This window comes from Pristiophorus japonicus, chromosome 13, assembly GCF_044704955.1.
Source record: "Pristiophorus japonicus isolate sPriJap1 chromosome 13, sPriJap1.hap1, whole genome shotgun sequence".
Classification (NCBI taxonomy): Eukaryota; Metazoa; Chordata; class Chondrichthyes; family Pristiophoridae; genus Pristiophorus; species Pristiophorus japonicus.
In genome coordinates, this window is record NC_091989.1 from 115,618,803 (window position 1) to 115,633,009 (window position 14,207).

The window sequence follows — 14,207 nt, forward strand, 5'->3', positions numbered from 1 at the left end:
TACATTTAGGTTGCCTACATGCTCTGCTTTATGACCGAGAACTTGGTCAACTGCACTTACTCCCTTCATGGAGTAGCAACACCAATGACTGAGAAAACAGTTCTGAACACACTTCAAAATAGCTTTGTTTTTATAATAAACATTACTGCACTTATAGACCAAGGCCTATATTAATGCACTCTACCACCCTGGTTGGAGAGAAAACGAGATCACTCACTAAGTAGTCATCAGTAACCAACCAGCTTGAGTTTTACAAACATGTAAATTGTAAGAGAAGAGGAAGAGCAACAGAAATAAGAGCCAGAATTTTAATTTGGAGGTGGGTTGGGAGCAAGAGGTCTGGAAAGCGGTCGGGAAAACCGGCAGAGCGGAAGGAGGTAGGGGTCGGGGGATGGTGATCATGGGGGCCTCCGTGGGGGGGGGAATTAGGATGTCGGAGGGAGATTGTAGGCCTCACTGGGGCAGTCAGAGGCCTCGTGGGAGATCAGAAGGGTCGTGGGGTGTCCGATCATCTCCCCACCCATCTCGCTTCTGTTAAAACTGCAAGTAGGCGGGTTGGGGTTGGGATTCAGCTTTTTAACTCTTTAACCTCCCATCCGACTTCAACCCATCGATCTTTGGGATTAAACGTCCCCCAAAGAATTCAGCAATTATGAGGTCCTGAGAGGGAAATGGATGGCAGTGCAATAAGTCATGATTTCAACATAGTGAGAATGCTGGAAAGAAGGGTGTGTGGAGGATGATGGTATTTGCGACTCACAAGGAACAAGAAAGGAAAGTCAGAGGAGCAGTGATAATTGTATCACTAAAAATAAAACATTTATGTGGAAAATTGCAATGCAAATGCGATGCTGGAGGCTGGAGATGAGAGAAGTGTCATCTTTTGATTGTATATGTGTGGCAGAGCAGGAACTGCTAGAAGAGCTTCCCCAAATCTAAAAGAACAGGCATTGAAATCTTGGGCACACTGGACTTTATAGAGAGTTGAGGTTTTGAGTAGAATAGAAGAGTTTGATATAAAAGAGAAAAATACCTTCTTTGAGGCAACTTCAGCAACTGGAGGAAAAATGGGAGTTCCATTTGCAAACAGAGTAGATTGTGAGACGAAGAAGGTTAATTTAAGACGGAATGAGGAAGATATGTGGTGGTCTGTTAGGGGAATGTGCAAGACCTGTTTATCTCGCAGGTAAAAATGTGGCCACCTCGGTAGCCTCATTGCATTTGCATTTAGTTGCACACACGTCGTAACTGCTTTTAATATTCCTCTAAGTTCTTGCTGTCCACAGAGGAAAAGTCACATGGATCCTGCGATTTTGTTGTGTTTTGATATCACTGTACGATAACTTACTTAGTGTCACTTTATTTCTCTCTCAAACCCACAGACTGTTCAGCGGTGAGTCGGTTACATGGCGTACACTCTAACCCCAGCTCCTGCAGCCCTTGTCAGCTCGGTCCAGTACTGTGTCTGCAAAGTGGAGTTATCTGTGTCTGGCCAGAATCTCTTAGACAGGGATGTCACATCTAAATCTGACCCGTTCTGTGTAGTGTTCATGGATATCAATGGAAAATGGTCAGAGGTAGGTGAACAACCATTTCACTGTCTGGGTAACGCACTGAGTTTCAGACTGTCAGTCAAATGGTAAAAGTGGTTTTTAATTAACATTTTCTTCACCTTTCGAATGTTGTTCAGTTGGAGTCACCATGGGGGAGAATATGGGGAGGGGAAGGGGCTGGAGTGAACATGGGGAGAATGGAGAGGAGGAGAAGGGTCTGGAATAGTCTTCAGGGTAGTAGAAGCAAAACCCCTACATTAATGCAAAAGAAAGATGTTATGATGTCTTCATGGAAGAAAGAGGTGGATGGACTAAATAACCTCCTTCACCTCTATCTTTTGCAATACAAAAGTTAAGCTTGATATGTCATCCAACATGATTTTCTGTTACATGTTCACCAGTGTAATTATATCAGGAAATGAGGCCATTCGGCCCATTGTTCCAGTGCTGGCTTTTTGAGAGAGCTATCCAATTAGTCCCACTCCCCCTGCTCTTTCCTCATTGCCCTGTAATTTTTTTCCAATTTTAAATTACATATCCACTTCCCTTTTGCATGTAAAGAATGGCTGTGGCTCAGTGGGTAGCATCCTTTCAGCCATGATCTTATCGAATGGTGGTGCAGGCTCGAAAGACCGAATGGCCTACTCCTGCACCTATTTTCTATGTTTCTATGTTTCTAAATGTCTGTCATATGATTGTTTCTGTGTTATGACATTACCTAAAATGAAACCCTTCCTATTGTATTTGCTCTTCTCTGACAGATTGGCAGAACAGAAACAGCCATGAACAACCTAAACCCAGTATTTGCCAAGAAATTTGTGGTAGATTATCATTTTGAAGAAGTACAGAAACTGAAATTTGCCTTGTTTGACCAAGACAAATCCAGTAAACAGCTTTACGAACATGACTTTCTTGGAGAATTTGCATGTACTCTAGGAGTGGTAAGTCTGCCTTTGGTACGATCTCAAATGATTCCAAAATGACACCAATTCTCAGTTACTTATCCATTAAAAGTAAACTTTTGATTAATGACACAGATCGTTTCAAGCAAGAAGATCACGCGACCACTTTTTCTGACCAATGGGAAACCTGCTGGAAAAGGAACGATAATGGTACAGTCAAATTTAATATAGCTCATCATTACTAAGGCAAAATAAACTGTTAAGACCTACAAAGCATACCGATTTGGTGAAGGAGACAGCCCAAGTGGATAGTCTGCCTTGACTACTTTTTTGTATTAAGCTTCTAACCCAATGAATTAGTACTTGGGGCGGGTGGTGCAGGCAGGGGAAGAAATATAGTCGAGGACACTGGTGGAGGCTTCACTCTTCATCTGGTCATTTTATAACTGATCTGGGTGTGCTCGATGCTATCACTTAATGCCCAAAGTCTACACTTATCCATTTCAGGACAGCTGCCTGCCTGCGGAACAGTGCATGATTTGAGGAGAGTATGTGGACGAGAAGAATGTAGAAGAAAATTATATATTGTTTAGAATTACAGAAGCAAATTTTTGCCCTACTGAAGCTGGTTGATCTATACTCTAGCACAAACATAGAACCGTTGAATTGTATACCTTGACTTCATTCTAGCTCTTCCACAAGTATATTTTATGCTGTTATGAATTCTAAGGTGGTAGAAAGTCACCCATCTGCTGTCCAGCAGAAGCGTTGGTAAGCAACCAGCTGAATAAATTTAAAAAATGAAATATTAACGCATCATCTCCTCCTGTCTTTACAGATAAGTGCCCAAGAAATCTCAGATAATAGAGTAATCACCCTCAGCATGGCTGGAAGAAAGCTGGACAAAAAGGTAAGTCTCAGCCTATGATATGGTTTAGAGGGTACAAGCATTTAAAAGACTGAGACTGAAATTGTTCCATTATATTTCTGATCTTCAGGCCAGATGTTCCACTGCCACATTCCTGTAAAACTCGAACAAAGTTTCTATCGGATCTCTTTGTTGTTTACTATTTTGTTGTCCAAATTCCGCCTCCTGCTCTTTTAAAACTTTATGGTGCACTCCTTGATGTGGTTGGAAGTTCCATGGGCTTCCCTACATGTATTTTTTGGCACCTATGCTGCTCCATAGAGAGGTTGGTATGCGGTGTGTTTCCAAAAGAAGGATAGAATGATGCCTGGCTAATACCTGTCAGTATCCAGGTGACTCTTGTGGCCAAGTGGTTGGTTGTGGGCTTCAATCCCAGGGCTGCCTTGCTTGATTTAGCTGAGGATGTTCCTGATTTCTCATTTGCTGCAATTTTATAGGGCTTTGGTGAGACCACACCTGAAATACTGTGTGCAGTTTTGGTCTCCTTGCCGAAGGAAGGATATTCAGGTACTTACCCATGGACCGGGGGTGCAATGTAGGTTCACTAGATTGTTTAAAAAAAGAAAGACTTGCATTTATATAGCGCCTTTCACGACCACCGGACATCTCAAAGTTCTTTACAGCCAATGAAGTACTTTTGTTTTCGGAGTGTAGTCCCTGTTGTAATGTGGGAAACGCAGCAGCCAATTTGCGCACAGCAAGCTCCCACAAACAGCAATGTGATAATGACCAGATAAACTGTTTTTGTTATGTTGACTGAGGAATAAATATTGACCAGGACACCGGGAATAACTCCCCTGCTCTTCTTCGAAATAGTGCCATGGGTTCTTTTACGTCCACCTGAGAGAGTAGATGGGACCTCGGTTTAATGTCTCATCCGAAAGATAGCACCTCCGACAGTGCAGCACTGCCTCAGCACTGCACTGGAGTGTCAGCCTAGATATATGTGCTCAAATCCCTGGAGTCAGACTTGAACCCACAACCTTCTGACTCAGAGGAAAGGATGCTACCCACTGAGCCACAGCTGTTCTTAACATGCAAAAGGGAAGTGGATATGTAATCTAACGTTGGAAAAAAAATTACAGGGCAATGGGGAAAGAGCAGGGGGAGTGGGACTAATTGGATAGCTCTCTCAAAAAGCCAGCACTGGAACGATGGGCCGAATGGCCTCTTTTCGTACTATAAGATTCTATGATTGGGCATTCGATCTCTGGAGATGGGACAAATGAATATTCCCTAAATTGTCCCATTTGTAATTACTACCTCTACAGATTATGGATTGTGGGTAATTCTGCTGATGGAGATATGCGTGCAGGACATAGAACATCTATAATGATAGATCACCTGCAAAGAGGAGAATGGACTGATGAGTACTGCATCAAAATATTTTCTTGAAGGGGCCTCGTCATCTCAAAAAACACAGGCTTTATCTCAAACATTTGAAACTTGTTCCCAGTGTCAGCCTTGGCTCACTTGGTCGCATTCTGGCCTCTGAGTCAGCAGGTTGTGAACTCAAGCCCCACTCCACAGACCCAGGCTGACACTTACAGTATGGGACTGAGGGAGTGCTACAGTGTTGGATCAGACGTTAAACCGAGGCTCCATCAGTCCTCTCAAGTGAATGATCCCATGGCACTATTCGAAGAAGAGCAGGAGAGTTCTCCCAGAGTCCTGGTCAATTTTTATCCCTCAACCAACATCACTAAAACAGGTGATCGGGTCATTTATCTCAATGCTGTTGGTGGAACCTTGCTGTGCACAAATTGGCTGCCGCGCTTCCCTACATTACAAAAATGAGTACTTCTTTGGCCGTAAAGCACTTTGGAATATCCAGAAGTTGTGAAAGATACCATAATAAATGAAAGTTCTTCTTTCAAATACATCTTTATCACTGGCAAGCATGATGATTTGGTTGTTTTCCAAGATGATCCGTAGCTCCTTCAAAGATGTATGATCCTTGTGGCATTGTGTGCTTGATATAGATCCATAACCATCACAAGTGCAAGTGTGTCCCTTTTAAATACCAACTACTGTTGTGTAAGTTCTCAACAAATCTTCATTGCAGAATTAATTACAGTGCTGCTAACCTTCAACAAAATGCAACAGCTTTTAAAGAGTCCTTCATCCCACAGGGAACAATGAATTATACAACCATTCTATGTGCTTTTGTTCTTATCAAGTTGAAGGATGTCAGTGCTGGGGAATGAAATACTTTTCCACTTTGGGTATCCATGCTATCAGAATCCATGCTATCATCAAATACTCCCAGGTTGGGTATAACACTGAACAAATGTAGTGAACCTCCTCTACTTGGCATTAATGATATACGTTTAATGGTGACTTGATTGAGTTTTTTGATGAAGTAACAGAGAAGAAGGCAATGCAGTTGATGTGGTATACAGGGACTTCCAAAAGGCATTTGATAAAGTGCCACAAAATAGGCTTGCCAGCAAAGTTGAAGCCCATGGAAAAAAAGGGACAGTGGCAGCATGGATACAAAATTGGCTAAGTGACAGGAAACAGAGAGTAAGGATGGCTGGTTGTTTTTCGGACTGGAGGAAGGTATATAGTGGTGTTCCCCGGGGGTCGGTACTAGGACCACTGCGTTTATTGATATATATTAATGACTTGGAAGTGGGTGTACAGGGCACAATTTCAAAATTTGCAGATGACACAAAACTTGGAAGTATAGTGAACAGTGAGGAGGATAGTGATAGACTTCAAGAGGACATAGGCAGGCTGGTGGAATGGGCGGATACGTGGCAGATGCAATTTAATACAGCAAAGTGCAAAGTGATGCATTTTGGTAGGAAGAATGAGGAGAGGCAATATAAACTGAAGGGTATAACCCTAAAGGGGGTGCATGAACAGAGAGACCTGGGGGTATATGTCCACAACTCATTGAAGGTGGCAGGGCAGGTTGAGAAAGTTGTTTTAAAAAAAGAATATGGAATCCTGGGCTTCATAAATAGAGGTGTAGAGTACAAAAGCAAAAAAGTAATGACGAACCTGTATAAAACACTGATTCAGCCTCAACTGGAGTATTGTGTCCAATTCTGAGCACCGCTCTTTAGGAAGGATGTGAAGGCCTTAGAGAGGTTGCAGAATAGATTTATGAGAATGGTTCCAGGGCTGAGGGACTTCAGTTACGTGGACAGACTGAAGACGCTGAGGTTGTTCTCCTTGAAACAGAGAAGATTGAGAGGCAATTTTATAGAGGTGTTCAAAATCATGAGGGGGTCTAGACAGAGAAGATAGAGAGAAATTGTTCCCATTGGCAGAAGGGTTGCGAACCAGAGGACACAATTTAAGGTGAATAGCAGAAAAACCAAAGGCGACATGAGGAAAGACTATTTTACGCAGCGAGTGGTTTGGATCTGGAATTCACTGCCTGAAAGGGTGGTGGAGGCAGATTCAATTATGGCTTTCAAAAGGGAATTGGACAAATACCTGCAGGAAAAAAATTTGCAGGGCTACGGGGAAAGGGCGGGGGAGTGGGACTAGCCGAAGTGCTCTTGCAGAGAACCGGCACGGGCTCGATGGGCCGAATAGCCTCCTTCTGTGCTGTAACCATTCTATGATTCTATGATTCAGTCCATCAACCCCACCTCACCTCCCCCTCCCCCCCAACCATACACATCACACTGCCCATGCAGACATTGTCCTGACTCCAATCCTCCTGAGGACTTCCATTTTGTGGGCCAATGACAATCAGAAACGGGGCTGAGATTGCTGGTGAATTTTGTACAGGTCCCGTACAGCTGGAAGGCAGCAGAGACTTTCAATTCATCAGTTTGGGCTGGATTTAAATCCAGGTCCTGGAGGGAGAGGGATAGTGTACGAACCCACGGCACCAACAAGTCTCCAAATTATACAAAAATAAATTAATAATCCCCGATATTGCCCACTTATCAGGTTTTGTGGATGAGCATGAAATATCAGAAGAAGCATTCTACTGACTGGAAATTACTCATTAGTTATCCTAAAGGAAAGAAAGGAGGAAATGAGGCCGCAAGAGAACCTCACTTGTTCTATTTATCAATGCATTGCCCTGAAGTCTGGGTGCACATGTGGTCCTGAGCCGATATGCCCGAGGAGGTTCCAGGCTCAATACGTGTTAGTTTATGCTCAGTTACCTCAACAGGTAATAGTAGGGTAATAACAACCGGCTTCAGTATCCCCGGTCTAGGAAGATTGTTACTCATGATTGCTATCCAAGGACCCCTGTTTTAAAGGCGTGCTTCCCACCCTCAGCCTTGTGGTCAATAGCCTGCTAATAACCACTCTATAGACTTGCATGTAAAGAATGTCCTTTGGATCTGACGCTATATGGCTGCTAGCTTCCCTGCGCCATTATTCTGATGCGAAGTTGTGATTTAGTGCTATACCTTGGATACAGTGATCGCACACTGATAAGAACATAAGAAATAGGAGCAGGAGTAAGACTTGCAGGCCCTCGAGCCTGCTCCTCCATTCAATAAGATCATGGCTGATCATTGACCTCAACTCCACTTTCCTGCCTGATCTCCAGATCCCTTGATTCCCCTAGACGCCAAAAATCTATCTATCTCAGCCTTGAACATATTCAGAGACTCAGCATCCACAGTCCTCTGTGGCAGATAATTCCAAAGAATCAAAACCCTCTGAGTGAAGAAAATCTTCCTCATCTCTGCCTTAAATGGCCTACCCCTTATCCTGAGGCTGTGCCCCTAGTTCTACACACTTCAGGCAGGAGAAACAACCTCTCAGCATCTACCCTGTCAATCCCCTTCAGAATCTTGTGTTTCATTCTTCTAAACTCCAGAGAGTAAAGGCCCATTCTACTCAATCTTTCATCATAAGACTGCCTTCTCATCCCAGGAATCAATCTAGTGAACCTCCGTTGCATCGCCTCCAAGGCAAGTATATCCTTCCTTAGATAAAGAGACCAAAACTGTGCACAGTACTCCATGTCATGTATCTTACATTATTATATATAACTATATCCTAACATGCTATACATGACTGTAATAAGATATGACCTGTAACCACCAGCATACCTTACCACCAGGGGTGCATTTGCAAGAGACAGATATATAAAGACAGGTCTCAGGCAAGTGCAGCATTCCAGAGCTGTGAAATAAAGGTGCAGGTCCAGAGTGACCTTGACTTCACGACATGTCTCGTGTGAATCTGTACTGAGGGGACAGGACTTTACAGTGGCGACGAGTTACGGGATTACAGAATCCACAGAATGGCGAACAACGGATCAGATGAAAATTACAATGCGGGAGACAATTGGGAGGACTTTATAGAAAGGCTCCAGCAAAGCTTTGTAACCAAAGACTGGTTAGGCGACGATAAGGCAGAAGCCATCAAGGGCTACAGGAACGGCCGTTCACACCTCATCAACCCACAATGCTGAGAGAAGCTCAAGAGCGATCAGCCAGACGCAGCTCATTCTTTGGGAACACTTTGAACAATGGAACAGGTCTGTGCTGGAGGTGTGGGGGTGGGCACTCGTCAAGGGGATGTCGATTTCAGCAGGCTGTTTGCAGAAATTGTGAATATACAGGGCATTTGGCCCGCATGTGCAAAAAAGCGGCAGCTCGGCTGGTATACGAATCAAATGGGTCGGAAAGCGGACCAGAAGATGGTGGGGACAGTACCCGGGACACCGATGTACAGCAGGTCAACACGATCAATGGCCGCTGCTCCTACAACAGGACGCCTCCTATAATAATGAGATATCTGTCAACATGGAGCTGGATACGGGAGCAAGTCAATCTCGCATGGGCGTTCAACAATTTGAAAAACTGTGGCCACATAAAAAAGACAGACCAAAACTCACAAGGGTCGACACCAAACTAAGGACCTATACCAAAGAAATCGTACCAGTCCTCGGCAGTGCCATGCTCTCTGTCACACACAAAGAGACAGTGAACCGACTTCCCCTGTGGATTGTCCCCGGAGACCCCCCAGCACTGCTGGGGAGAAGCTGGCTGGCAAAACTAAACTGGAAATGGGATGATGTCCATGCCATGTCATTAGAGGAACGGACCTCCTGCTCAACAGTTATAAGGCGATTTGAACATCTCTTTCAGCCAGCTGTGGGCACTTTCAAAGGGGCCAAAGTCAAAATCTACATCACACAGAATGCTAGACCGGTCCATCACAAGGCCAGAGCTGTACCCTATATGATGAGGGAAAAGATTGAACACGAACTAGACAGGCTTCTGCGGGAAGGCATTATATCACCTGTGGAATTTAGCGACTGGGCAAGTCCCATCTTCCCAGTCATGAAGCCTGATGGATCCGTACGAATCTGTGGGGACTACAAATCTACCATAAACAGAGTCTCCCTACAGGACCAGTACCCGCTGCCCAGAAAGGAGGACTTATTTGCCACATTGGCTGGAGGTAAACTTTTCTCAAAATTAGACCTCACATCTGCGTATATGACGCAAGAATTGACCGAGGAATCCAAGCTACTCACCACCATCAACACACATCGAGACCTTTTCATGTACAATCAATGCCCATTCGGCATCAGGTCGGCAGCTACCATATTCCAGTGCAACCTGGAGAGTCTGCTCAAGTCCATCCCGGGGACGGTTGTATTTCAAGACGACATACTTATCACGGGCAGGGACACCGACTCCCATCTCCGTAATTTGGAGGAAGTACTAAAGCGGTTGGATCGGGTAGGCCTACGAGTCAAGAAATCCAAGTGCCTGTTTCTCGCACCCGAGGTTGAATTTTTGGGCAGAAGGATTGCCGCTGATGGAATCCGCCCAACAGAATCCAAAACAGAAGCAATTCGCTTGGCACCCAGGCCCCGGAATGTCTCAGAACTGCGCACCTTTCTCGGGCTACTTAATTACTTTGGGAACTTTATGCAGAACTTAAGCACGCTGCTGGAGCCTCTCCACATGCTACTCAGGAAGGGGTGCAATTGGTTTTGGGGGGACGCCCAGGAACGCGCCTTCAATAAGGCACGCAACCTTCTGTGTTCCAACAGTGTTTTGACTTTCTTTGACCCAGGTAAAAAGCTAGTTCTCACATGCGATGCGTCAGCGTATGGGGTCGGGTGGGTTTTGCAACATTTCAATAGTGCGGGCAAATTACAACCCATAGCTTATGCCTCCAGGTCGCTTTCGCGGGCGGAGCGCAGGTACGGAATGGTAGAGAAGGAGGCGCTCGCGTGCGTGTACGGTGTCAAAAAGATGCACCAATACCTTTTCGGGGCCAAGTTCGCATTAGAAACCGACCACAAGCCCCTCACGTCCCTCCTATCCGAGAGCAAGGCAATAAACGGCAACACCTCGGCGCGAATTCAATGGTGGGCACTCATGCTGGCATCCTACGACTATACCATAAGGCACAGACCAGGCACAGACAACTGTGCCGATGCGCTCAGCAGGCTACCCCTGGCGACCACGGAAGGGTCTGACGAACAGGACTGTGAGATAGTCATGGCAATCAATGCCTTTGAGTCCACAGGTTCGTCCAGGATGGCTCGCCAAATCAGAGCCTGGACGGCCAGCGACCCCACGTTATCCTTACTAAAAAGATGTGTCCTAACCGGTGACTGGGCAGAGGCTCGCGATGCCTGCCCCGAGGAATTAAAACCCTTTCACAGGCGCATGCATGAGCTATCACTACAGGCAGACTGCCTGATGTGGGGCAGCCGAGTAGTCATGCCTCTGCGAGGCAGAGAGGCATTTGTCCGAGAGCTCCACCGCGAGCACCCGGGGATTGTTCTCATGAAGGCCATAGCCAGATCCCACGTCTGGTGGCCTGGTATTGACGCGGACTTGGAGCTCTGCGTCCGAAGGTGCACCATTTGTGCCCAACTCAGCAATGCCCCCAGGAAGGCTCCACTGAGCCCCTGGCCCTGGCCTACTAAACCGTGGTCGCGGGTGCACGTAGACTATGCGGGCCCATTCATGGGCAAAATGTTCCTCGTAGTTGTAGATGCATTTTCAAAGTGGATCGAATGCACCATTTTAAACTCGAGCACAACCTCCACCACTGTGGAGAGCCTCGTAACCATGTTTGCAATGCACGGAATCCCTGACATATTGGTCAGCGACAATGGTACGTGCTTCACCAGCGCAGAATTCCAAGACTTTATAATTGACCACGGCATAAATCACATGAAGACGGCACCGTTCAAGCCGACCTCCAATGGCCAGGTGGAGAGAGCAGTGCAAATCATTAAACAAGGCATGCTTAAAATCCAAGGTCCCACGCTGCAGGGTCGCCTGTTGCGACTGCTGCTGGCATACAGATCTCGTCCGCACTCACTGACTGGGATCCCCCCCCCGCGCAACTGTTGATGAAAAGGACTTTAAAAACAAGGCTCTCATTAATCCTCCCAGACATGCACGAAATCGTTGAGGCAAGGCGCCGTAAGCTGACTGAGTGCCATGACAGAAATTCGAGGGGGAGATGGAATGAGATTGGGACAAAGTTTTTGTACTAAACTATGGCAGGGGTCCCAAATGGCTTGCAGGGACAGTAACGGACAAGGAAGGAAACAGGCTACTGGTAATACAAATGGACAATGGCAAAACCTGCCGGAGGCATGTAGACCAAATCAAAAGCAGATTTACCAACAACACTGCGGAACCAGAGGCAGACTACAATGTGGAACTCGCACCACACCTGGTGGACAGACAGAGGGAACAACCTGAGGAAAGGGCAATCCCAACAGACAGCCCAGGCGAGTCAACAACAATCACACCAATCGAAATAGACAGCCCAGGCGAGATACCAGCAACCACAACCAAAGAAAAACAGACACCAAGGCAAACAACTGAACCACAACTCAGATGCTCCACGCGAGAGCATAGACCACCTGAGAGACTGAACCTATAAAGACAATAAGACCTTGGGGGAGGGTGATGTCATGTATCTTACATTATTATATATAACTGTATCCTAACATGCTATTCTTGACTGTAATAAGATATGACCTGTAACCACCAACATACCTTACCACCAGGGGTGCACTTGCAAGAGACAGGTATATAAGGACATGTCTCAGGCAAATGCAGCATTCCAGAGCTGTGAAATAAAGGTGCAGGTCCAGAGTGACCTTGACTTCACTACATGCCTCGTGTGAATCTGTACTGAGGGGACAGGACTTTACACTCTAGGTGTGGTCTCAATAAAGCCCTGTACAATTGTAGCAAGAGTTCCTTACTCTTGTACTCCAACCCCCTTGCATAAGACCATAAGAAATAGGAGCAGGAGTAGGCCATACGGCCCCTCGAACCTGCTCGGCAATTTAACATGATCTTGGCTGATCCGATCATGGACTCGGGTCCACTTTCCTGCCCATTCCCCATAACCCCTTATTCCCTTATCGGTTAAGAAACTGTCTATTTCTGTCTTAAATTTATTCAATGTCCCACCTTCTACAGCTCTCTGAGGCAGCGAATTCCACAGATCCACAACCCTCTGAGAAAAGAAATTTCTCCTCATCTCAGTTTTAAATGGGCAGCCCCTTATTCTAAGATTATGCCCCCTAGTTGTAGTCTCCCCCATCAGTGGAAACATTTTCTCTGCATCCACCTTGTCAAGCCCCCTTGCAATAAAGGACAACATGCCATTTGCCTTCCTTATTGTTTGCTGTACCTGCATGCTAGCTTTCTATGTTTCTTGCACAAGGACACCCAAATCTCTCTGAACACCAACATTTTAAAGTTTCTTACCATTCAACAAATATTTTTTTTTCTATTCTTTCTACCAAACTGAATAACCTCACATTTCCTACATTATACTCCATCTGCCACCTTACTGCCCACTCATTTAGTTTATCTATATCCCTTTGCAGACGCTTTGTGTTCTCCTCACAGTTTTGTATCGTCAGCAAACTTGGATACATTACACTCGGTCCCTTCATCTAGGTCATTAATATAGATTGTAAATAGTTGAGGCCCCAGCACTGATCCTTGCAGCACCCTACTAGTTACAATTTGTCAACCTGAAATAGGCCCGTTTATCCCTGCTCTCTGTTTTCTGTCTGTTAACCAATCCTTTATCCATGTTAATACATTACCTCCAATCCCATAATCTTTTATCTTGTGTAATAACCTTTTATGTGGCACCTTATCGAATACATTTTCGAAATCCAAATATACTGCATCCACTGGTTCCCCTTTATTTGCCCTCCTAGTCACATCCTCAAAAAACTCTAATAAATTTGTCAAAAACAATTTCCCTTTCATAAAACCATTTTGACTCTGTCTAATCATGTAATGATTTTCTAAGTGCCCTGATCCACTTTCGTAACAATGGATTCCAACATTTTCCCGATAACTGATATCAGGCTAACTGGCCTGTAGTTCCCTATTTTCTCTCTCCTTCCTTTCTTGAATAGCGGTGTTATATTTGCTACCTTCCAATTCGCTGGGACCGTTCCAGAATCTAGGGAATTTTGAAAGATCACAACCTGTGCATCCACTATCTCTGCAGCCACCTCTTTTAGAACCCTAGGATGTATGCCATCAGGTCCAGGGGATTTGTCGGCTTTTAGTCCCATTAGTTTCTCCAGTACTTTTTCTCTACTTGTATTAATTACATTAAGGTCTTCTGCTGTGAAGATAGATACAAAATATTTGTTTAACATTTCTGCCATTTCCTTATTCCCCATAATAATTTCTCCTGTCTCAGCCTCTAAGGAACCAATGTTTACTTTTGCGGCTCTCTTCCTTTTTACATACTTGTAGAAGCTTTCACAATCTGTTTTTGTATTTCTTGCTACTTTTCTCTCATAGTCTATTTTTTTCCCTTTTTATCAATTTTTAGGTCATCGGTTGCTATTTTCTGAAACTC

At 45.0% G+C, this 14,207-nt stretch overlaps 1 protein-coding gene across 1 annotated transcript in view; it reads left to right on the forward strand.

Moving 5' to 3' along the window:
* Positions 1-1,399: 1,399 nt before the first annotated feature.
* The window catches only part of cpne2 (copine II), a 274,630-nt gene continuing 261,822 nt past the window's right edge, over positions 1,400-14,207 (forward strand). Inside the window, exons 1-4 of the mRNA XM_070897910.1 lie at positions 1,400-1,577; positions 2,315-2,494; positions 2,591-2,665; positions 3,294-3,365. Of these exons, the coding sequence (XP_070754011.1) occupies positions 1,407-1,577; positions 2,315-2,494; positions 2,591-2,665; positions 3,294-3,365 (498 nt within the window). The 5' untranslated portion in view covers positions 1,400-1,406. The remainder of the gene's footprint in view (positions 1,578-2,314; positions 2,495-2,590; positions 2,666-3,293; positions 3,366-14,207) is intronic.